The sequence below is a fragment of the Bombina bombina genome, chromosome 4, assembly GCF_027579735.1.
Source record: "Bombina bombina isolate aBomBom1 chromosome 4, aBomBom1.pri, whole genome shotgun sequence".
NCBI classification, from domain to species: Eukaryota; Metazoa; Chordata; class Amphibia; order Anura; family Bombinatoridae; genus Bombina; species Bombina bombina.
Window position 1 is genome coordinate 138,014,742 of NC_069502.1, and position 25,575 is coordinate 138,040,316.

At 38.3% G+C, this 25,575-nt stretch overlaps 1 protein-coding gene across 1 annotated transcript in view; it reads right to left on the reverse strand.

Moving 5' to 3' along the window:
- Window positions 1–293: 293 nt before the first annotated feature.
- The window catches only part of LOC128656991 (b(0,+)-type amino acid transporter 1-like), a 30,887-nt gene continuing 5,605 nt past the window's right edge, over window positions 294–25,575 (reverse strand). The window contains exons 3-6 of the mRNA XM_053711199.1: window positions 24,639–24,768; window positions 17,042–17,166; window positions 5,428–5,515; window positions 294–524 (exon numbers count right to left, since the gene is read on the reverse strand). Of these exons, the coding sequence (XP_053567174.1) occupies window positions 294–524; window positions 5,428–5,515; window positions 17,042–17,166; window positions 24,639–24,768 (574 nt within the window). The remainder of the gene's footprint in view (window positions 525–5,427; window positions 5,516–17,041; window positions 17,167–24,638; window positions 24,769–25,575) is intronic.

A 25,575-nucleotide genomic window follows, 5' to 3' on the forward strand; every position in this document is an offset into this window, starting at 1 on the left:
GTACAGGGTACCCGGTCGTTAAGAGGTTAACAAGGGTGCACTTGCACATGTACTTAACTTGTATTGGAAAGCATTTTTGAAAATCCATATTTATAGGGAAAAAAATATTTTGATTATGCATTGATGGGCATTTCAGTTTTGAATTGTATGGCTTTTTAAACAATTGCAAACCCATTTGTAAAATTTAAGAACTTAACAACAACAAAAATACTAAAGAAAATATAAAAATGTATATTTTTATAAAATGGAAAAAAAAAAACCATCATGATGGGTTCCAGACCCTTGATGTGACCTCATTTGTTTTTATCAGATGGTGCAACCTCAAGCAGAAGCTGAATATGAAGAGTAATTGATCGAAAGCATTTTGGTGACCAGCGGTAGTGGATAAAGGGAATGTAAATTATAATTCCACTGAGAATAAATAAAGCAACGTAAAGATACTCCATCTGGGGACTTCCGACAATTGGAGCAATAACAAGGAATACAGAGGCGATCTGCACAATAATAGGGATGATAATTGGAACCTGCAATATAAAAACAGCACAACATATAATGTGACACTTTACAGTTATACTGATGTGTAAACTTCTTAAAGGGACATTATTTTTTTTTCATAAATGTGATGCAATCTTAAAGTCATACATTTTTTTTTACATATATGCAGAGTATAGAATATAGTAGCAAATTATCTACACAAAAAGAAATGTTGTTTTTTAAGCACCCAAAAGTTTTTAGGTTGCACCCATATTGAGCTTTCGTTGGGTGGAGTCTCTAGACTTTTAAGGCAACCTCATAAATCATAACCCACTTAAATAGACTTAAACCCCAAAGTTTTTCTTTCATGATTCAGATAGAACATACATTTTTTTAAACAACTTTCCAATTTATTTCTATCATCTAATTTGCTTTATTCTCTTGGTATCCTTTGTTAAATGAGCAGTAATTCACTACTGGGAGCTAGAGGAAAGCCAATCACAAGAGGCATATATGTGCAGCCCCCAATCAGCAGCCTCTGAGCCTACCTAGGTAAGCCTTTCAACAAAGGATGCAAAGAGAACTAAACAATAAGATAAATTATTTAAAATTGCATGCTTTATCTGAATCATGAAATAACACTTTGAGTTTCATGTCCCTTTAATAATTTAATGTTTTTTATGAACATTGTTGTGTAATCTTTCTTTACAGCTTGATAAAGAATAATTTGTGGTTAAAAACCTATCCTGTGTGTTTCTAATTATAGCCATAATCAGTATAACATTATTAAATTAGGGTGTGTGCTAATAATGAAGGGCTTCTGTTTGCATTTTAATCATTTTAATTTTCCATGTAATATATCTGATAAGCATTTGTACCTAAGACCTGTCATGATGAAGTTATTCAACTTGAAATACTTAATTTATTTATTCATACATTGCACATGACCTGTGCATATAATACATTTAAAAAAAATGAAACTGTGTTAGCAAGATTTGCATTGTTTCACAGTTCCTTGATAGGACCAGATTGTACTTTATCTTATCTCCTTAGCTTTAGTCAATTAGAGGTAGATATAAATTAGTCCCTGCACATATCAAGCAATCACTTTGCAACATGTAGATGGATTGGGGATCAGAATTCCATAGAATATGGGCAGCTTAATTGGAGTGGGGGGGGGGGGGGGTACATTCCTTAGGATTTAATTTACAAGAAAAGCAGGCAAACTAATCAAAGTGAATGACATATTTTTATGTTACACATTTAATAGCAAGTCATTCTTTTTTCTTTAAGCAAATGATATCAACTGAATTTGGATATACATGAGTTTACAAGTGACTTATCTTTACTGTATTGTAGGCCAAACCTTTAGGTAAGGTCCCATTTCCAGACCACACTGACTTATACAGGGAGTGCAGAATTATTAGGCAAATGAGTATTTTGACCACATCATCCTCTTTATGCATGTTGTCTTACTCCAAGCTGTATAGGCTCGAAAGCCTACTACCAATTAAGCATATTAGGTGATGTGCATCTCTGTAATGAGAAGGGGTGTGGTCTAATGACATCAACACCCTATATCAGGTGTGCATAATTATTAGGCAACTTCCTTTCCTTTGGCAAAATGGGTCAAAAGAAGGACTTGACAGGCTCAGAAAAGTCAAAAATAGTGAAATATCTTGCAGAGGGATGCAGCACTCTTAAAATTGCAAAGCTTCTGAAGCGTGATCATCGAACAATCAATCGTTTCATTCAAAATAGTCAACAGGGTCGCAAGAAGCGTGTGGAAAAACCAAGGCGCAAAATAACTGCCCATGAACTGAGAAAAGTCAAGCGTGCAGCTGCCAAGATGCCACTTGCCACCAGTTTGGCCATATTTCAGAGCTGCAACATCACTGGAGTGCCCAAAAGCACAAGGTGTGCAATACTCAGAGACATGGCCAAGGTAAGAAAGGCTGAAAGACGACCACCACTGAACAAGACACACAAGCTGAAACGTCAAGACTGGGCCAAGAAATATCTCAAGACTGATTTTTCTAAGGTTTTATGGACTGATGAAATGAGAGTCTTGATGGGCCAGATGGATGGGCCCGTGGCTGGATTGGTAAAGGGCAGAGAGCTCCAGTCCGACTCAGACGCCAGCAAGGTGGAGGTGGAGTACTGGTTTGGGCTGGTATCATCAAAGATGAGCTTGTGGGGCCTTTTCGGGTTGAGGATGGAGTCAAGCTCAACTCCCAGTCCTACTGCCAGTTTCTGGAAGACACCTTCTTCAAGCAGTGGTACAGGAAGAAGTCTTCATCCTTCAAGAAAAACATGATTTTCATGCAGGACAATGCTCCATCACACGCGTCCAAGTACTCCACAGCGTGGCTGGCAAGAAAGGGTATAAAAGAAGAAAATCTAATGACATGGCCTCCTTGTTCACCTGATCTGAACCCCATTGAGAACCTGTGGTCCATCATCAAATGTGAGATTTACAAGGAGGGAAAACAGTACACCTCTCTGAACAGTGTCTGGGAGGCTGTGGTTGCTGCTGCATGCAATGTTGATGGTGAACAGATCAAAACACTGACAGAATCCATGGATGGCAGGCTTTTGAGTGTCCTTGCAAAGAAAGGTGGCTATATTGGTCACTGATTTGTTTTTGTTTTGTTTTTGAATGTCAGAAATGTATATTTGTGAATGTTGAGATGTTATATTGGTTTCACTGGTAAAAATAAATAATTGAAATGGGTATATATTTGGTTTTTGTTAAGTTGCCTAATAATTATGCACAGTAATAGTCACCTGCACACACAGATATCCCCCTAAAATAGCTAAAACTAAAAACAAACTAAAAACTACTTCCAAAAATATTCAGCTTTGATATTAATGAGTTTTTGGGGTTCATTGAGAACATGGTTGTTGTTCAATAATAAAATTAATCCTCAAAAATACAACTTGCCTAATAATTCTGCACTCCCTGTATGTCTAATTTGTAAGCTATGGAATTGATTATGTTATAGGTCATCCATATCTGAGTATACATACAGTATTGTTATAATTGCTGGGATGAGTTCAAGGTATAGAGGCCCATTTATCAAGCTCCGTATGGAGCTTGTAGGCCCGTGTTTCTGGCGAGTCTTTAAACTCGCCAGAAACAGCAGTTATGAAGCAGCGGTCTAAAGACCGACGCTCCATAATTTCGCCACATTTCAACCCGGTTGAGTACGATCGGGTTGATTGACACCTCCCTGCTGGCGGCCGGCCGCGAGTCTGCAGGGGTCGGCGTTGCACCAGCAGCTCTTGTGGCTGCTGGTGCAATGCTGAATATGGAGAGCGTATTGCTCTCCGCATTCAGCGAGGTCTTGCGGACCTGATCCGCACTGTCGAATCAGGTCCACAAGACCGTTGTTAAATAAGCCTCATAGACTCAATGCCAAAGACTATGCCACCATTGAGCATACTCTATTATTACTTAATTGTATTTAAGTGAAATTGGGAAGAATACAGGCCTCTATTTATTTTTATAATTATTTTTTATAATTGCTTTTAACAAGAGATTTTAAAATATGTCCTTTTTTCTAATGTTTTTCATTAGTCTCTCTGATTCCCATTATTTTATATAGGTTTTCTATGTTTAAATTGATAGTTTATATTTCATGTATTAGGGATATTTGGTATAGTGCTAACATTACTTTAGGTAACACATATCTTGTTGAGCTTAAATAGTTTGACTGTCTGATTTAATATCATATGATAAACACCCCTAATATCTATACGAATTATTGTTAAATCATTGTTAATGTATGGGCATTGCTTGCCTTAATTAAACATCAATTTTCTAACACTTCCGTAACCAGAACTAGAATTATTGCGCCAAACCGGAAGTACGGAAACCGGAAATGACGCAATCACGCCTAACTGGAAGTCCATAAACCGGAACCGGAAATAACCCGAACGTAACAGTTTTGGCGGCAATCCTCCCTCTATTCATCAAATTATGATTGTTAGGTGACACATATATATTGCCCTGTTCCCACATACCTCCTTAAGTCTTGAGAAAGGCCCTTCCTGGGCTGAAACGTATCGACTATTACTTAAGGAGGCTTGTATTCTTCCCTGGTGAGTCAATTCCCTACTTTACTTACTTGGTTAGATGGTTTTTGCATTTGTTTTTATTTTTATTTTTACAGGCTGAGCATATTCTGGTCCCGTGACCACTGGTTGTTATTCCTAGCTGTTCCGCACCACCAAGGCTGTTGCAGCATTAATAAGGACACCCTATTAGGATATTATTTCTGGATATTCCAAGGACACCACCATTCAAGACTCTTTTACTTATATGTTTTAAGAACAGACTGCCACTGCACCCATTAGAGACCCCCTTTTTTGTACACGTGTACACTATTTTTATTTTTATTACAATTTTTATTTTTATTTTTACTTTTATTTTTATTTTCACATTCTCTAATTAACGTTTTTGCCACAAGAGGGGCTTTTTTCCACTTGGGTACCCACCTGATCGTATTATTGTACATTGTTTATATGCTTATGTTCGTTATTCATTTGTAATTCACTATATCTGGCTTTCCCTGTTTGTTATTCATTTGTAACATACCTAATATGTCATTAGATTAGAACTTTTAGGTGGCATACACTTAGAACAGGTCCATAATTATCTGTTTGCCAGATTGAGTAAACTGTATATTTTTCTGTTTTTATATCTGCTACAATTAAATAATATCTGTTTTTATATCTACCACAATTATTCATTTGTTAGATAGGTTAATACATATCTGTTAGACAGGCCACTCATTTGTACATTTTTTTGTACCTTATTGGCCCACTGCAACACTATCTGTCGCAGGTTTCTTTTATAGCCCTGATTGATAACTTTAGCCTTTGGCGCTCCTATTCTGTCCCCTTCAAACCTTTAGGTAACTCTCCATAAAAGAACAGTTGTATTTTTACCTTATATACCCTTGGAAGTTCTGGCTTCTTAATCTTTAGGTACAGGAGACCAGCAATTGTAATACCATAGAAAAACCAGGCTGTAAAACTGTAACACAGACATATATTTGCAATTAAAGGGACATAAAAAGTGTAAAAACGTAAATGCTTTAATATGTTACAGTTTAATTATTATTGCATTAGTGCTTTCATTTAAAGGGACAGTATACTGTAAAATAGTTTTTCCCTTAATGTGTTTACAATTGCTTTTTTTACCAACTGCAGAGTAAAAAATGTATGAAAATTAGCTTTTTAAGGCTTATTTGTGCATATTAAAGCTCTGATTTTGTCTTTTGAAGCCACAACCTAATAAAATGGGTTGAGCTTGTAGGTATAATCCGATCTCATTACTGTATCACATTGTGCAAATATACCTGCTTCTTTATCTTATATCTGTCCTTAAAACAATCACCAGTACTTTGAGAGAACAATGGAAAATTAAAATTTTATTACCTTATCTCTGCTATATCGCACTGGGAGTATAATTTCTTCTGCTGGCTGTGTTTACAAAGCTTATCTATAGCTGGTACGCGCGGCCACAAACTTTCCGAATAGGTGGGGATACCACATGCTAAATCAACAATTTCAAATGCCAATATAAGGGTAAAGGAGCTACTTTTAAACAATTTAATACACTCCAGCAGGTAAAGTGGATCATTGGGAACAAATTAAAGGGGAGAACATTTTTGAGTAAACTGTCCCTTTAACTATGGGGTAGATATCAATACTGTAGAATAGTTTATCAAGTGATCTTTTATCTACAAAATGTCCCATAGACTTTAATGGGGATTTTCTGAAGGATTGTGGTCCCTCTATGTGTTTAAAGGGCCATTATAATAAAACAAAAAATGACATGCTCTGATTCGTTAGAGCATGCAACGTTAAGCACTACGACCCTCTAACTCTATCCGTTTAACCCCAACAAGAAACTGCCACTGACCCAAACAGCAGCTTTAGTTACACATGTCATTTTTTCTACTATAATGTCTTTTTAAACCCTGCAAAGGAACACATAGTTAAAATCTGCAAGAAAAGAACAATGAAGCCAAAAATCACTCAAACTTTTTTTTTTATACAGGAACCTCTTGTGGATATTAATGGGCACCAGTGTCAGATGACCGTTTGTGATAACAAGACTGGAAAACAATATCAACATATACAGGCAGTGCAGAATTATTAGGCAAGTTGTATTTTTGAGAATTAATTTTATTATTGAACAACAACCATGTTCTCAATGAACCCAAAAAACTAATTAATATCAAAGCTGAATATTTTTGGAAGTAGTTTTTAGTTTGTTTTTAGTTTTAGCTATTTTAGGGGGATATCTGTGTGTGCAGGTGACTATTACTGTGCATAATTATTAGGCAACTTAACAAAAAACAAATATATACCCATTTCATTTATTTATTTTTACCAGTGAAACCAATATAACATCTCAACATTCACAAATATACATTTCTGACATTCAAAAACAAAACAAAAACTTTCAGTGACCAATATAGCCACCTTTCTTTGCAAGGACACTCAAAAGCCTGCCATCCATGGATTCTGTCAGTGTTTTGATCTGTTCACCATCAACATTGCGTGCAGCAGCAACCACAGCCTCCCAGACACTGTTCAGAGAGGTGTACTGTTTTCCCTCCTTGTAAATCTCACATTTGATGATGGACCACAGGTTCTCAATGGGGTTCAGATCAGGTGAACAAGGAGGCCATATCATTAGATTTTCTTCTTTTATACCCTTTCTTGCCAGCCACGCTGTGGAGTACTTGGACGCGTGTGATGGAGCATTGTCCTGCATGAAAATCATGTTTTTCTTGAAGGATGCAGACTTCTTCCTGTACCACTGCTTGAAGAAGGTGTCTTCCAGAAACTGGCAGTAGGACTGGGAGTTGAGCTTGACTCCATCCTCAACCCGAAAAGGCCCCACAAGCTCATCTTTGATGATACCAGCCCAAACCAGTACTCCACCTCCACCTTGCTGGCGTCTGAGTCGGACTGGAGCTCTCTGCCCTTTACCAATCCAGCCACGGGCCCATCCATCTGGCCCATCAAGACTCACTCTCATTTCATCAGTCCATAAAACCTTAGAAAAATCAGTCTTGAGATATTTCTTGGCCCAGTCTTGACGTTTCAGCTTGTGTGTCTTGTTCAGTGGTGGTCGTCTTTCAGCCTTTCTTACCTTGGCCATGTCTCTGAGTATTGCACACCTTGTGCTTTTGGGCACTCCAGTGATGTTGCAGCTCTGAAATATGGCCAAACTGGTGGCAAGTGGCATCTTGGCAGCTGCACGCTTGACTTTTCTCAGTTCATGGGCAGTTATTTTGCGCCTTGGTTTTTCCACACTCTTCTTGCGACCCTGTTGACTATTTTGAATGAAACGCTTGATTGTTCGATGATCACGCTTCTGAAGCTTTGCAATTTTAAGAGTGCTGCATCCCTCTGCAAGATATCTCACTATTTTTTTACTTTTCTGAGCCTGTCAAGTCCTTCTTTTGACCCATTTTGCCAAAGGAAAGGAAGTTGCCTAATAATTATGCACACCTGATATAGGGTGTTGATGTCATTAGACCACACCCCTTCTCATTACAGAGATGCACATCACCTAATATGCTTAATTGGTAGTAGGCTTTCGAGCCTATACAGCTTGGAGTAAGACAACATGCATAAAGAGGATGATGTGGTCAAAATACTCATTTGCCTAATAATTCTGCACTCCCTGTAATATATAGGGCCAGATTACGTGTGGAGCGCTAATGTTTGAGCACTAGCGAAAAGGGTTTTATCACGGGTGTTTGGACTTGTCGGGTTTACCACTGGTTTTTATGAGTTAAAAATTAAATTAAAAATGCTAGAATGATTAACGCGTTTTATACACACACACACACGTATACACAAACACACACACACTGTATTTATATGTATATAATCTATACACTTTTGTTAATGAAAGCAAATTAAATCTAATGAAGGGTTGAATGGTTGCCTTTGGGCCTGAGACTCCTCCTCTGTCACACAGTCTCACCCACTTAAGGTGCAATAGTCCTATTTCTGCTGAGGGGAGATAAATAACCACAGAGCAAGCCACACAGAAATGTAAGCACCATGTGTTCCACACAGTGTGGGGTGATCACACAGCAGGACTGCTGACAGGCTTGCATTTACTTTATTGTAGGAAGTGTTACTGCCCATTACTAGAGGATCTTACTATCCCTCTAACCAGACTGTGCTCCAGGTCCTCCCACCAACAACAGCAGTGTTTACTGAAGCGTTTCTGTTCTCTTTACAGGGGGAACTTAGTTCCACCTGCAAAAAATAGTGCAGGAACTCCGTTCCCATATGTTCTTACTGGATTTGACCCCTGCTAAAAATGTATATGTATGTGTGTGTGTGTGTATATATATATATATATATATATATATATATATATATATATACAGGGAGTGCAGAATTATTAGGCAAGTTGTATTTTTGAGGATTAATTTTATTATTGAACAACAACCATGTTCTCAATGAACCCAAAAAACTCATTAATATCAAAGCTGAATAGTTTTGGAAGTAGTTTTTAGTTTGTTTTTAGTTATAGCTATTTTAGGGGGATATCTGTGTGTGCAGGTGACGATTACTGTGCATAATTATTAGGCAACTTAACAAAAAACAAATATATACCCATTTCAATTATTTATTTTTACCAGTGAAACCAATATAACATCTCAACATTCACAAATATACATTTCTGACATTCAAAAACAAAACAAAAACAAATCAGTGACCAATATAGCCACCTTTCTTTGCAAGGACACTCAAAAGCCTGCCATCCATGAATTCCGTCAGTGTTTTGATCTGTTCACCATCAACATTGCGTGCAGCAGCAACCACAGCCCCCTAGACACTGTTCAGAAAGGTGTACTGTTTTCCCTCCTTGTAAATCTCACATTTGATGATGGACCACAGGTTCTCAATGGGGTTCAGATCAGGTGAACAAGGAGGCCATGTCATTATGATGATTTTCTTCTTTTATACCCTTTCTTGCCAGCCACGCTGTGGAGTACTTGGACGCGTGTGATGGAGCATTGTCCTGCATGAAAATCATGTTTTTCTTGAAGGATGCAGACTTCTTCCTGTACCACTGCTTGAAGAAGGTGTCTTCCAGAAACTGGCAGTAGGACTGGGAGTTGAGCTTGACTCCATCCTCAACCCGAAAAGGCCCCACAAGCTCATCTTTGATGATACCAGCCCAAACCAGTACTCCACCTCCACCTTGCTGGCGTCTGAGTCGGACTGGAGCTCTCTGCCCTTTACCAATCCAGCCACGGGCCCATCCATCTGGCCCATCAAAACTCACTCTCATTTCATCAGTCCATAAAACCTTAGAAATATCAGTCTTGAGATATTTCTTGGCCCAGTCTTGACGTTTCAGCTTGTGTGTCTTGTTCAGTGGTGGTCGTCTTTCAGCCTTTCTTACCTTGGCCATGTCTCTGAGTATTGCACACCTTGTGCTTTTGGGCACTCCAGTGATGTTGCAGCTCTGAAATATGGCCAAACTGGTGGCAAGTGGCATCTTGGCAGCTGCACGCTTGACTTTTCTCAGTTCATGGGCAGTTATTTTGCGCCTTGGTTTTTCCACACGCTTCTTGCGACCCTGTTGACTATTTTGAATGAAACGCTTGATTGTTCGATGATCACGCTTCAGAAGCTTTGCAATTCTAAGAGTGCTGCATCCCTCTGCAAGATATCTCACTATTTTTGACTTTTCTGAGCCTGTCAAGTCCTTCTTTTGACCCATTTTGCCAAAGGAAAGGAAGTTGCCTAATAATTATGCACACCTGATATAGGGTGTTGATGTCATTAGACCACACCCCTTCTCATTACAGAGATGCACATCACCTAATATGCTTAATTGGTAGTAGGCTTTCGAGCCTATACAGCTTGGAGTAAGACAACATGCATAAAGAGGATTATGTGGTCAAAATACTAATTTGCCTAATAATTCTGCACTCCCTGTATATATATATATATATATATATATATATATATATATATATATATATATATATATAGGATATAAAAAGTCTACACACCCCTGTTAAAATGCCAGGTTTCTGTGATGTAAAAAAATGAGACAAAGATAAATCATTTCAGAACTTTTTCCACCTTTAATGTGACCTATAAACTGTACAATTCAATTGAAAAACAAACTGAAATCTTTTAGGTAAAGGGAAATAAAAATAAAAAAATAAAATAATATGGTTGCATAAGTGTGAACACCCTTTTATAACTGGGGATGTAGCTGTGTTCAGAATTAAGCAATCACATTCCAAATCATGTTAAATAGGAGTCAGTACACACCTGTCATCATTTAAAGTGCCTCTGATTAACCCCAAATAAAGTTCAGCTGCTCTAGTTGGTCTTTCCTGACATTTTCTTAGTCGCATCCTACAGCAAAAGTCATGGTCCGCAGAGAGCTTCTAAAGCATCAGAGGGATCTCATTGTTAAAAGGTATCAGTCAGGAGAAGGGTACAAAAGAATTTCCAAGGCATTAGATATACCATGGAACACAGTGAAGACAGTCATCATCAAGTGAAGAAAATATGACGCAACAGTGACATTACCAAGAACTGGATGTCCCTCCAAAATTGATGAAAAGACGAGAAGAAAACTGGTCTGGGAGGCTGCCAAGAGTCCTACAGCAACATTAAAGGAGCTGCAGGAATATCTGGCAAGTACTGGCTGTGTGGAACATGTGACAACAATCGCCCGTATTCTTCATTTGTCTGGGCTATGGGGTAGAGTGGCAAGACAGAAGCCTTTTCTTACAAAAAAAAACATCCAAGCCCGGCTAAATTTTGCAAAAACACATCTGAAGTTTCCCAAAAGCATGTTGCAAAAGGTGTTATGGTCTGATGAAACCACAGTTGAACTTTTTGGCCATAATTCCAAAAGATATGTTTGGCGCAAAAACAACATTGCATATCACCAAAAGAACACCATACCCACAGTGAAGCATGGTGGTGTCAGCATCATGCTTTGGGGCTGTTTTTCTTCAGTTGGAACTGGGGCCTGAGTCAAGGTAGAGGGAATAATGAACAGCTCCAAATACCAGACAATATTGTCACAAAACCTTCAGGCTTCTGCTAGAAAGCTGAACATGAAGAGGAACTTCATCATTCAGCATGACAACAACCCAAAGCATACATCCAAATCAACAAAGGAATGGCTTCACCAGAAGAAGAATAAAGTTTTGGGATGGCCCAGCAAGAGCCCAGACCTGAATCCAATTCAAAATCTGTGGGGTGATCTGAAGAGGGCTGTGCACAGGAGATGCCCTCGCATTCTGACAGATTTAGAGTGTTTTTGCAAAGAAGAGTGGGCAAATCTTGCCAAGTCAAGATGTGCCATGCTGAAAAACTCATACCCAAAAAGACTGAGTGCTGTAATAAAATCAAAAGGGGCTTCAATAAAGTATTAGTTTAAGGGTGTTCACACTTATGCAACCATAATATTTTAGTTTTTTATTTTTATTTCCCTTTACCTAAAAGATTTCAGTTTGTTTTTCAATTGAGTTGTACAGTTTATAGGTCACATTAAAGGTGGAAAAAGTTCTGAAATGATTTACCTTTGTCTCATTTCTTTACATCACAGAAACCTGACATTATAACAGGGGTGTGTAGACTTTTTATATCCACTGTATATATAAAACCCAATTCCGAAAAAGTTGGGACAGTATGGAAAATGCAAAAAAAATAAACAAAAAGAGTCATTTGAAAATGTAATTCAACCTGTACTATATTGAAAAAACATTATTAACACATTATTTAATGTTTTACTTTGTTTACCACTGTGTAACATCAATTTTTCTTTTTAATAACACTTATTGAACAATTGGGCACTGAAGACACCAGTTGGTTCAGTTTAGCTAGCAGAATTTTCCCCCATTCATCCATTAGGCATGTCTTAAGCTGCACAGCTGTATGGAGATCACGCGCATTCAAAAGTGTTTTTCGTCCTTTCCCTTTACGCCCAGAGATTTAACCGGATTCCTTAAATCTATTAATCATATTGCGAACTGTAGAAGGTGAAATTCCCAAAATCCTACCAATTTTTCTTTGGGGAATGTTGTTCTCAAAGTGTTGTATTATTATTTAGACACATCTTTTGGCAGATTGGCTAGACTAGGCCTTTTTAGAGGCTCCTTATATACTATGATTACACAATTGCCTCACCTGTTTCACATCACCTTCTTATTTCAACTTGTCACATAGCTATTAGACCTAAATTGCCCCGTCCCAACTTTTTTGGAACGAGTTGCAGTCATCAGATTTGAACCTAGTGTATATTTTCAAAAATACATTAAATTCACAAAGTAAAACATCAAATAATGTGTTAATAATGTGTTTTCAATATAGCAGAAGGTGAATAGAATTTTCAAATGACTCTTTTTGTTTGTTTTTTTGCATTTTCCATACTGTCCCAAATTTTTCAGAACTGGGGTTGTGTATAGATAGACATATATATATATATATATATATATATATATATATATATATATATATATATATATATACAGACATATGTGTATATATGTATTTAAATACATGTATACACATATATGTCTGTAAATACATATATACACATATAAACACATAAATTCATATGTACACATATATAGGCATATATAGAAGTGCATTGGAACCCTTTGAAGTTACGTAGATAAAAACATGAAAAGTCATATTTGTGCAATATTCATCCTATAATATAAAAGTGTATTTGTCCGAAGCTGTCATGCACAGTAGAGACAGCATTAGGACAAACTCATCTGGCCTTACCTGACATGCTGTTTGCGGCAGTGGGGCAAAAATGGGCGTGGTCGGACGGGAGCGTGGGCGTGACTGGACATGACCGGCATCATTGGGGGCGTGGTCTGGCTTGGCTGGGGTCGTGGTCGGGTGCGGTCGGCGCGAGAGAGAGGGGAGAGACAAAAAGAGATAGGAAAGCGCTAAAGAGAGGGGGAAGAGCAGAAGAGAGGGTGGAGAGAGAGCAAAATAGAGGGGAAAGAGTAAAAGTGAGGGGAAAGAGCAAAATAGAGGGAAGAGAGAGAAAAAGAGAGGGGAGAGAGAGAGAGCATAAGAGAGGGGGGAGAGAAAATAAGAGGGGGAAAGAGAGAGAGCAAAAGAGAGGGGAAGAGAGAGAGCAAAAGAGAGGGGTAGAGAGAGCAAAAGAAGAGAGGGGGGAGAGAGAAGGGGGAGGGTGAGGGGAGAGAGAGCAAAAGAGAGGGATGGAGAGAGAGCAAAAGAGAGGGGAAAGAGCAAAAGAGAGAGGGGAGAGAGAGCAAAAGAGAGGGGAAAGAGCAAAATAGAGGGAAGATAGAGCAAAAGAAAGGGATGAGAGAGAGAGCAAAAGAGAGGGGGGAGAGAGACAGAGAAAAATAGAGGGGGGAGAGAGAGAGCAAAGGAGGGGGGAGAGAGAGAGCAAAAGAGAGGGATGGAGAGAAAGAGCAAAAGAGAGGGATGGAGAGAGAGAGCAAAAAAAGGGAAGAAAGACAGAGCAAAAGAGAGGGGGAGAGAGAGTGCAAAAGAGAGGAGGATAGAGAGAGCGCAAAAGAGAGGGGGAGAGAGAGCACAAAAGAGAGGGGGAGAGAGAGCGCAAAAGAGAGGGGGAGAGAGAGCGCGCAAAAGCGGGGAAGAGAGAGAGCGCAATAGAGAGAGAGAACGCAAAAGAGAGGGGGTAGAGAGCATAAAAGAGAGGGGGGAGAGAGAGTGCAAAAGAGAGGGGGAGAGAGAGCAAAAGAGAGGGGGGAGAGAAAGTAAAAGAGAGGGGAGAGAGGGAGCAAAAGAGAGGGGGGAGAAAGAGAGCAAAAGAGAGGTGGAGCGAGAGAAAGCGCAAAAGAGAGGGGGAGAGAGCGCAAAAGAGAGGGGGAGAGAGCGCAAAAGAGAGGGGGAGAGAGCGCAAAAGAGAGGGGGAGAGAGCACAAAAGAGAGGGGGAGAGAGAGCAAAAGAGAGGGGGGAGAGAGAGCAAAAGAGAGGGGGGAGAGAGAGAGCAAAAGAGAGGGGGGAGAGACAGAGCAAAAGAGAGGTGGAGCGAGAGAGCGCAAAAGAGAGGAGGAGAGCGCAAAAGAGAGGGGGAGAGAGTGCAAAAGAGAGGGGGAGAGAGCACATAAGAGAGGGGGAGAGAGCATAAAAGAGTGTGGGAGAGAGAGCAAGGGGTGGGACCGCTATACTGCAAAAAATGGCCCGTGTGAACGGGCTTTAGGAGTCGGACTAGTTTTAATAAAGTGTTATACAGTGAATTTACTGTAAATATTTGACATTCCAATGTTGTGCACATAGCAGAATATGTTCTATGTATTTATAAATAGATATTCCTATAGATATATATATGTATATATCTATAGCTATATATAATCATGTGTATATGTATATATATATATATATATATATATATATATTTATATATATAGGTATAGATATATATTGTACCAAAAAATCATATATATATATATATATATATATATATATATATATATATATATATATACAGGGAGTGCAGAATTATTAGGCAAATGAGTATTTTGACCACATCATCCTCTTTATGCATGTTGTCTTACTCCAAGCTGTATAGGCTCGAAAGCCTACTACCAATTAAGCATATTAGGTGATGTGCATCTCTGTAATGAGAAGGGGTGTGGTCTAATGACATCAACACCCTATATCAGGTGTGCATAATTATTAGGCAACTTCCTTTCCTTTGGCAAAATGGGTCAAAAGAAGGACTTGACAGGCTCATAAAAGTCAAAAATAGTGAGATATCTTGCAGAGGGATGCAGCACTCTTAAAATTGCAAAGCTTCTGAAGTGTGATCATCGAACAATCAAGCGTTTCATTCAAAATAGTCAACAGGGTCGCAAGAAGCGTGTGGAAAAACCAAGGCGCAAAATAACTGCCCATGAACTGAGAAAAGTCAAGCGTGCAGCTGCCAAGATGCCACTTGCCACCAGTTTGGCCATATTTCAGAGCTGCAACATCACTGGAGTGCCCAAAAGCACAAGGTGTGCAATACTCAGAAACATGGCCAAGGTAAGAAAGGCTGAAAGACGACCACCACTGAACAAGACACACAAGCTGAAACGTCAAGACTGGGCCAAGAAATATCTCAAGACTGATTTTTCTAAGGTTTTATGGACTGATGAAATGAGAGTGAGTCTTGATGGGCCAGATGGATGGGTCCGTGGCTGGATTGGTAAAGGGCAGAGAGCTCCAGTCCGACTCAGACGCCAGCAAGGTGGAGGTGGAGTACTGGTTTGGGCTGGTATCATCAAAGATGAGCTTGTGGGGCCTTTTCGGGTTGAGCATGGAGTCAAGCTCAACTCCCAGTCCTACTGCCAGTTTCTGGAAGACACCTTCTTCAAGCAGTGGTACAGGAAGAAGTCTGCATCCTTCAAGAAAAACATGATTTTCATGCAGGACAATGCTCCATCACACGCGTCCAAGTACTCCACAGAATGGCTGGCAAGAAAGGGTATAAAAGAAGAAAATCTAATGACATGGCCTCCTTGTTCACCTGATCTGAACCCCATTGAGAACCTGTGGTCCATCATCAAATGTGAGATTTACAAGGAGGGAAAACAGTACACCTCTCTGAACAGTGTCTGGGAGGCTGTGGTTGCTGCTGCACGCAATGTTGATGGTGAACAGATCAAAACACTGACAGAATCCATGGATGGCAGGCTTTTGAGTGTCCTTGCAAAGAAAGGTGGCTATATTGGTCACTGATTTGTTTTTGTTCTGTTTTTGAATGTCAGAAATGTATATTTGTGAATGTTGAGATGTTATATTGGTTTCACTGGTAAAAATAAATAATTGAAATGGGTATATATTTGTTTTTTGTTAAGTTGCCTAATAATTATGCACAGTAATAGTCACCTGCACACACAGATATCCCCCTAAAATAGCTATAACTAAAAACAAACTAAAAACTACTTCCAAAACTATTCAGCTTTGATATTAATGAGTTTTTTTTAGTTCATTGAGAACATGGTTGTTGTTAAATAATAAAATTAATCCTCAAAAATACAACTTGCCTAATAATTCTGCACTCCCTGTAGTGAAAAACATTGGAATGTAAAATATTCATATTTTTGTGTCGGGTTAGCGCACATGACAATATGCGATCAGGCTTGTGCGCAAATTGTTTTCCCCCCCACTTTTCTGCTCCATTAACTTCTATGGGGGAATACGTGAACGCACACATGATATTTTTAACTTCAGCTTTTTGCGCTTATTGGGTTAGTGCAAGCGAAAAAAGTTTACTTTCAACTCGTAATACGAGCACAACCTGACGCACGCAAAAAGCTCACGTCTAGTGCAGTTAATGCTCAAGCTGATAATTAACACAAAACGTGTCACATTCCTTTTGGATTACTTTTTTGTGTTTTATTTAAATTTTATGATTGAAATTGATAAGTGCATTTTGTTTTTTAATGCTTTTTTTGGTTCAACTATTTCCTTACACTTTATATATTATGGGATAACTATAATTGATCATATAATTTTCCACAGTCAGTATGGGATAAATACCTGAAGAAATTTACAATGCTGCTGAAGTTTCCTGGGATGATCATTATTAATGAGATGACTGTTGTAAATATGAGTGCCGGGGAAGGTGTGAAGCGCTTGACATGGGCCATTGATAGCGCATCTGGCTGAAAATAGAAGAACGTTGTTATTGATGACTATTATGATTTGCAAAGCACCAGACAACAAGCACTTTTTACATAAAGCTTTATATTGAATATAGACATTATAGAAGATGTATGATAACTCCCATCTGCACAGAAACCTGTCCTTCTAACAAGATATAGGGCCATATTACAAGTGGAGCGCTAATTTATCACACGCCCGCAAACCGACAAATTTGCCCGTTTACGTGCGCACGATAAATAACCAGCCATTACAAGTAGTTGGTTATTGCTACTGCGAGCTCGCAGGAGCAATTAGCACTTATAAAAATTAACCAGAGATCAGATCTCTGGTTAATTTTATAAATGTGCCCCAAATGCGCCCAAAATACAGTGTAGTGAAACCGGCTTCCACCAAACGCTGCGTGCCTCCTTTGCCGTCCAGCTTGTGGGGCACGCAACGATTGGAGGAAGCTGGATTCGTCATCCATATGCTAAATACTGAAGGAGATGTGGGCGGAGGATTGGCGTTCTGTTTAGCATAGCAAAATGGAAAGTATTTTAAAAAAAGAAGCGTCTTTGTAAAGTTTAATTACTTAAAGTCGACAGGTTTTTAAGATTATTATTAAATACTGGACTTTAAATCATTAAACTTTACAATCACTTTAATACAACTTCATAAAACAAATGGAAGCTTGTGTTATTTAAAGTTGTCACTCATACGTAAATAAAAAAAAAAGCAAGGAAATTCCTGGCTATAGGCGTCTAATAATGTTATTTTGAAACGTAAAATCTATATCCCCCATGTTTAGGATTTTACATCACATTAAAACAAATAAATAACAAACTTCCTTGAGAAGAACTAAAACCTATTCAGTTCAGCTCAGTTACTCATTAGATATTTGTACACATGCAGCTTCACATTTTATGACAACGCAAAGAGAGACAATCTTGGTTCATTGTGGACACATATTATGCTGAGAAAAGTAGGTTTGAAATACTCATTACTAAAGAATTACTCACAGAGAGGTTTTTTTTATATGAAAGTTTTATTTTTACTAACATTTTTTCAGTTTATTCACTATCCCTGCAGGTGAAAATAAATTCTTAGATGGGATTCATTTAAATAGGTTTTACACCAGCAAACTTATGTATAGGTGTTTAATTGTTTCTCAGATGTCTAAAAGGTTTTTGATAGTAGATTATGGGGTTGATCGCAATCCTTTAGAAAAATGTATCAAAGGATTTAGCTACAATAATCCCCATAGACTTTAATGATGATTTTCTGTAGAAATGAATTAGATACTGTATGTTTTTCTAAAGGATTATCAGCAACCTCTATATGTTGCTAGAATAGGCTGCTGTGCCTATGAGGGACACAGGCTATGTGGTAAATTATTACAAATATATTGCACATTATATACCAGAATTCCAAGAATGTTTTTTTACTTATAAGGGTCAAAGAGTGCACATATTAACCGCTGCAATAGCTGATTTTTGCTGTAGCTTTTGCTCTGAACTGTGTCACCTCTCACAACCTGCAGGGTTATTGGTTGGAGAAATGGGAAAATAGCACCATACGTTCAAGTTACACAATTTATTTATTTTTTATTATTATTTTTTATTTTAACATAGAGATTAGTTTTAAGACACAGTTTTGCATAATAAGCAATCAAAGGTTGGTATATAAAAATCTTTCTGCACTTTTTTATTTAGTTGGCAGACACATGTGAATGATACATATCTAGTATCTTTTTACTTGTTTTTTACTCTTTATGATCTACAATTATAAAGTTGAGATTCAGCTTCGGAACCCCATGCTAAAGGCTTGTGTAAGTGAGCTTAACCCCTTAACGACCGAGGACGTGCAGGGTACGTTCTCAGAAAAAAGGCAGTCAATGCCTGAGGACGTACCCTGCACGTCCTCGGTGTGGAAAGCAGCTGGAAGCGATCCTGCTCGCTTCCAGCTGCTTTCCGGTTATTGCAGTGATGCCTCGATATGGAGGCATCCTGCAATAACCTTAAATGGCCATCCGGCGCAGAGAGAGCCACTCTGTGGCCCTCTCTGCACCGGACATCGGTGGCCGGTAACGTTGGTGGGTGGGAGCTGACTTGGGAGGCGGGTGGGCGGCCATCGATGGGCCGGGTAATGTAGAGGGGGGCGGGATCGGGGGCGGGGGCGATGGGGGCGCACACAGGCACGCGCGTGCACGCCGGGTGGCGGGCGGGCGCGTGCACTGGGCGGGAGCGGGTGGGAACCGCTACACTACAGAAAAGTTTCAGGTACAGCTGTTTATTAAAAAAAAGAAAAACAACAGTAAAGGTATCTAGGAGGGGGTGGGGGTTTGTTCTTTGGTGGGTAGGGGAGCTACACTACAGAAAATGGGGAAAAAATGAAAAAGCAACACTTTTTTTTTATAAACTGGGTACTGGCAGACAGCTGCCAGTACCCAAGATGGCGGCCATTAAGGCAGAGGGGGAGGGTTAGACAGCTGTTTGGTGGGGGATCAGCCAGGTTGGGGGCTAAGGGGGGCTCCTACACAGCAGCATATGTAAATATGCTTTAAAAAAAAAAAAAAAAGCCTAAATATATATTTTATTTTAGTACTGGCAGAGTTGCTGCCAGTACTTAAGATGGCGGGGACAATTGTGGGGTGGGGGAGGGAAGGGAGCTGTTTGGGAGGGATCAGGGGGTCTGATGTGTCAGGTGGGAGGCTGATCTCTACACTAAAGCTAAAATTAACCCTGCAAGCTCCCTACAAACTTCCTAATTAACCCCTTCACTGCTAGCTATAATACACGTGTGATGCGCAGCGGCATTTAGCGGCCTTCTAAGTACCAAAAAGCAACGCCAAAGCCATATATGTCTGCTATTTCTGAACAAAGGGGATCCCAGAGAAGCATTTAGAACAATTTGTGCCATAATTGCACAAGCTGTTTGTAAATGATTTCAGTGAGAAACCTAAAATTGTGAAAAATTTAACTTTTTTTTTAATTTGATCGCAATTGGCGGTGAAATGGTGGCATGAAATATACCAAAATGGGCCTAGATCATTACTTGGGGTTGTCTACTACACTACACTAAAGCTAAAATTACCCCAAAAAGCTCCCTACATGCTCCCTAATTAACCCCTTTACTGCTGGGCATAATACACGTGTGGTGCACAGTGGCATTTAGCATCCTTCTAATTACCAAAAAGCAACACCAAAGCCATATATGTCTGCTATTTCTGAACAAAGGGGATCCCAAAGAAAAATTTACAATCATTTATGCCATAATTGCACAAGCTGTTTGTAAATAATTTCAGTGAGAAACCAAAAGTTTGTGAAAAAATTTGTGAAAAAGTGAACGATTTTTTGTATTTGATCGCATTTGGCGGTGAAATGGTGGCATGAAATATACCAAAATTGGCCTAGATAAATACTTTGGGATGTTTACTAAAAAAAAATATATACATGTCAATAGATATTCAGGGATTCCTGAAAGATATTAGTGTTCTAATGTAACTAGCGCTAATCTTGAAAAAAAAATGGTTTGGAAATAGCAAAGTGCTACTTGTATTTATGGCCCTATAACTTACAAAAAAAGCAAAGAACATGTAAACATTGGGTATTTCTAAACTCAGGACAAAATTTAGAAACTATTTAGCATGGGTGTTTTTTGGTGGTTGCAGATGTATAACAGATTTTGGGGGTCAAAGTTAGAAAAAGTGTGTTTTTTTCCATTTTTTTCTCATATTTTATAATTTTTTTTAAAGTAAATTATAAGATATGATGAAAATAATGGTATCTTTGGAAAGTCCATTTAATGGCGAGAAAAACGGTATATAATATATGTGGGTACAGTAAATGAGTAAGAGGAAAATTACAGCTAAACACAAACACCGCAAAAATGTAAAAATAGCCTTGGTCCCAAATGGACAGAAAATGGAAAAGTGCTGTGGTCATTAAGGGGTTAAAGGGACATGAAACCCAAATATTTTCTTTCATGATTTAGAAAGAGCATACAATTATAAACAACTTTCTAATTTACTTCTATTATCTATTTTGCTTCATTCTCTTGATATTCTTTGCTGAAAAGCATATCTAGATATGCTTAGTAGCTACTGATTGGTAGCTGCACATAGATGCCTCCTGTGATTGGTTCACTGCGTGCATTGCTATTTCTTCATTAAAGTATATCTAAAGAATAAAGCAAATTAGGTAATGGAAGTAAATTGGAATGTTGTTTAAAATTATATTCTCTACCTTAATCATGAAAGAAAATGTTTGGGTATAGTGTCCCTTTAAACCAGCCATTTTAAGACCCCTGCTAATTAACCTCATCTCTACCTCAAGGCAGGGTGGCAGAGTTAATCATCCTGGCCAGATCTATCTTGGATGATTGACAAGCCCTGTTCTTTTGCAACTGATTGTGCAAGGGCATGGCTGCACAAGCGATTGCTTGTGCAATGGTAGATGCAGGTAGTGGATGCTACCCACATGCTACTATTGAGGGTGGGCAGGTTCCTAATCCAGAGCCTTGCCTGCCTAGTGTTTGATAAATGAGCCTTAAAATGTATATTTTCACTTTGAGATATCTCCTGGTCATACATCAATTTAAATAAAATGTTCGCTTCTTTATCTTTTGGGCTTGCTCAGATTGTTGTGTTTGAGTTCAATACATAAGGTAGAGAAAGTTAAGAACTTCTCAGTTTAAATATATTATTGTATTTTGTGCTATATTTTTTATTATGTTTAACCTTGTGAGGATTGACATTCCATCAACTTTGGAAATGGGTGTAATTTTGATCAATATAGGCATTAACAGCTAACGATTCCATTTGACCTATTAATAATTCCATCTGAATTACCTTTTTTTTTGTTTTTGCACTGCGCCTCACCCCATATCCCACAGTTCAAGAAATGGTTTCCAGAAGAATATGTGTATATGTTTTATAATAGGAGGCAAAGGAGACAGCAACAAAGGGTTATTATAATTAAACCAATGGCTGTCAGAGGTAGCAGACACACATTGTATAGCACTGCATTGCAGGCCTTTCTGGCAGTCACTGGGTTAAATTAAATCCCTTTTGCTTCAGTAGTCATTATAAGATTCCCCTCCCCCTGTGTATAAGGACATCACTGATGTTAGCCTATATAGGGCTCCATTTATCAATCATTTGGGGAATTCTCCTTTCTGTTCTCCTATCAGTTCTCCACAGCTCTCCTTAGGAGAGGAGCACATTTGCGCCCATATTTATCATAAAAAAATAGTTTTTTCTCCATGGGAGAGCTGAGGAGAGCTGGGGAGAACTAATGATAAATTACTCCAGTCGGATTAGTATCTTCTCCTTATTTATCACTAAAAATAAGCAACTATTCTCCATGTCAATCATATATAAACCAATAGAAATCTTTATACAGCCTTCCTAGTAGCTTTGTTAACGCCCCTCTTCAGCAAACTTTCATATAAGAAAATAGATCTACATTTTCATTGTTTTAGTGCTTCAGTTTTAGCGCTTTTTTTATATCTTATTTTTATGCCCCAATAGATATAATTTTTGTGCTCTGTTATATATTATTTTGGTGCTCCATTATATATTTTTTTTTATTCCATCATAAATTATTATTGCACTCCAATAACCATTATTATTGTGCTTTGTTATAGATAATTTTTGCACCTTGTAGAGCCCTTTTTGTGTGTAACTGCTTCTACAACTGGTAGAGAATAGATTTCTAATGCTGTTCTCCACTTTAGCTATGGAGAACTTTAAGGTAGGAACTTGCAGGAGAACTTTCAGTCCTCCACAGGAGAATATAAATGATAAATTTGTAACTAGGAGAATTATGAGGAGAACTATATGAAATACGACTAAAAAGATTTAATTTAACCCTTTTTTTTGGAGAACATGTTCTCCAAGGAGAGTTAGAACAGAGTAGGAGAATTTTACAGTCGAACTTGCCCAATTTTAGGAGTATTTTTGAATGATAAATGGGAGAATTATTTCTCATGAGAACTTTTAGGAGAAAATATAGGAGAATTGGAATGATAAATAGAGCCCTTAGGGGTTAATGTTTATAAAAAGTCGCAGCATTTTTGTAACTGCAGACATTTTCACTTATGCAGCTTTATTCCAACTCTAATGTGAGCAAGCCTCTGATCTTGAAACGTAGAACAGGGGTTTGTGCAAGAGGTGTTTGGTGTAAGATGGGTCTGAGGAATTGATGATGATTCTGGGGCATTGAAACTCATTAGAATAGATGAGACTGCTGCACAGAGGTCACAATACTCAAGTGTCCTGCAGAATCCAGGACACTAAGGACTTCTGGATCACACCTAAATGTGCCAGAATGCCTTAAAGGGTGAGATAAAAATGGGTAAAAACCTTAATGATCCATTATGTGATAAAAACTGTTGACTGCCTAATACTGTCGTCCTCCTCATAACCAGGGATAGGCACAGACAAAGGCTGTGGCAGACATTTTCCAAAGTACAGACCTTAGTGAAGGACACCAAGGTACATTTAAAATTAAAAACATTTACCAATAATCTTATAACCAATACCAATGGTCTTATAACCAGCCGTCCTCTGGCTATACCCATAAGCCAGTGTCACTACTGTGTCATTAGATAATGCTGGGTGTTATTATACTGATGCAGATACCACTGATCCTATAACCAGTCATCCTCTGGCTATACCCATGTGCCAGTGTCACTACTGTGTCATTATATAGCACTGGGTGTTATTATACTGATGCAGATACCACTGATCCTATAACCAGCCCTCCTCTGGCTATACCCATGTGTCAGTGTCACTACTGTGTCATTATATAGTGATGGGTGTTATTATACTGATGCAGATACCACTGATTCTATAAGTAGCCCTCCTCTGGCTATACCCATGTGTCAGTTTCACTACTGTGTCATTATATAGCACTGGGTGTTACTATACTGATGCAGATACCACTGACCCTATAACCTGCCCTTGTCTGGCTATACCCATGTGCCAGTGTCACTACTGTGTCATTATATACCACTGGGTGTTATTATACTGATGCAGATACCACTGATTCTATAACTAGCCCTCCTCTGGCTATATACATGTGCCAGTGTCACTACTGTGTCTTTGTATAGAGCTGGGTGTTATTATACAGATGCAGATACACATCCAGTATTTATCTCAGGCTTTATTTATTCCTTAACTTATCACCCAATATCACTAGCAGTCTCTTGACAAGCCACTAACTTTATTCACACTACATATTTTTTTTATTCCTATTATTTAATCAGAAAGAAAAGATATATTAAGGTTGTGGCGGACACTGCAAGGGCTAGTCACGGACACCAGTGTCCGTGTATGGACACCTTGCCTATCCCTGCTCATAACCCACTGGTTGTACAAGATAGCTGGCAACTCTAATTATGCCCAGTAGTAGAGCAGAAATTATATTATACGTCTTTGATAACAATCAGTGTTTTTCACTAAATATTGCAATATAAACTTAAAACTTACCAAATGCCCCTCTCTTGCTGCCACATAGCACAGTCGTCCCCCACTAAAAAACGTTCCATTTGCTGATCCAAATGTAGACATTGCAACTCCCAGAGAGATGAGCCATGCCCAGCTGCCCAGCACCTTTATCCTGCAAAACAAAAAAAAGCGCATTTTAATCAATCACCTTTAAATGGGTATTAAAGGGGCATACAAGTTAAAAGGTTTTTTTCAAAATGTTAGCTAGATAGCACCACCAAGTAGAAAAAATTATATATATAATAAATGGAATTTTTATTTTATAATCAAACAACTGGATATCAGAAAATAAAAACAGTGCTAAATTTAACTAAAATTAGTTTCTTATATACAGAGAGTATATTATAAATCCTTTTATTGTATCATTGATGTTTATACAAAATGAGGTTAATGTCTCATTTTCAATATATTATACATAAAAGAAACTAACATTCTCTTGTGCATACATAAAAAAATCTTTTATTTTAAAAACTCTTTTACTTAAAAAATGAAATATGAAACAAAACAAAAACAAGGGCATTGATAGTGATATCCGCCACTCTGTTTTACAGATCTAACATAGTACAAAGATTCCAAATATACAGAGATAATCAATGTGCAGCTATACTTAGCTTCAGTATTTTTACAGAATATTAGGCACAGAGGGAATGTAGCATACTAAATATCTGGGCGGATTGTATTAAACATATTACCGCACAAACAACAAAGCTATTTCTCTATTGCCAAATCCCTGCATACATGAAATCATAAGTAAATCAATATGTGTAAAAAAATAAAATAAGAATCAAGTCGCTTATAAAAGCAACTTGATACTAAGGGGCCGATTTACCAATGTCTGGCAGCGTATCATGTCTGCCAGACATCGCTGAACGCCGACAGCATACGCTGTTGGCATTTATCAATGCACAAGCAGTTCTGG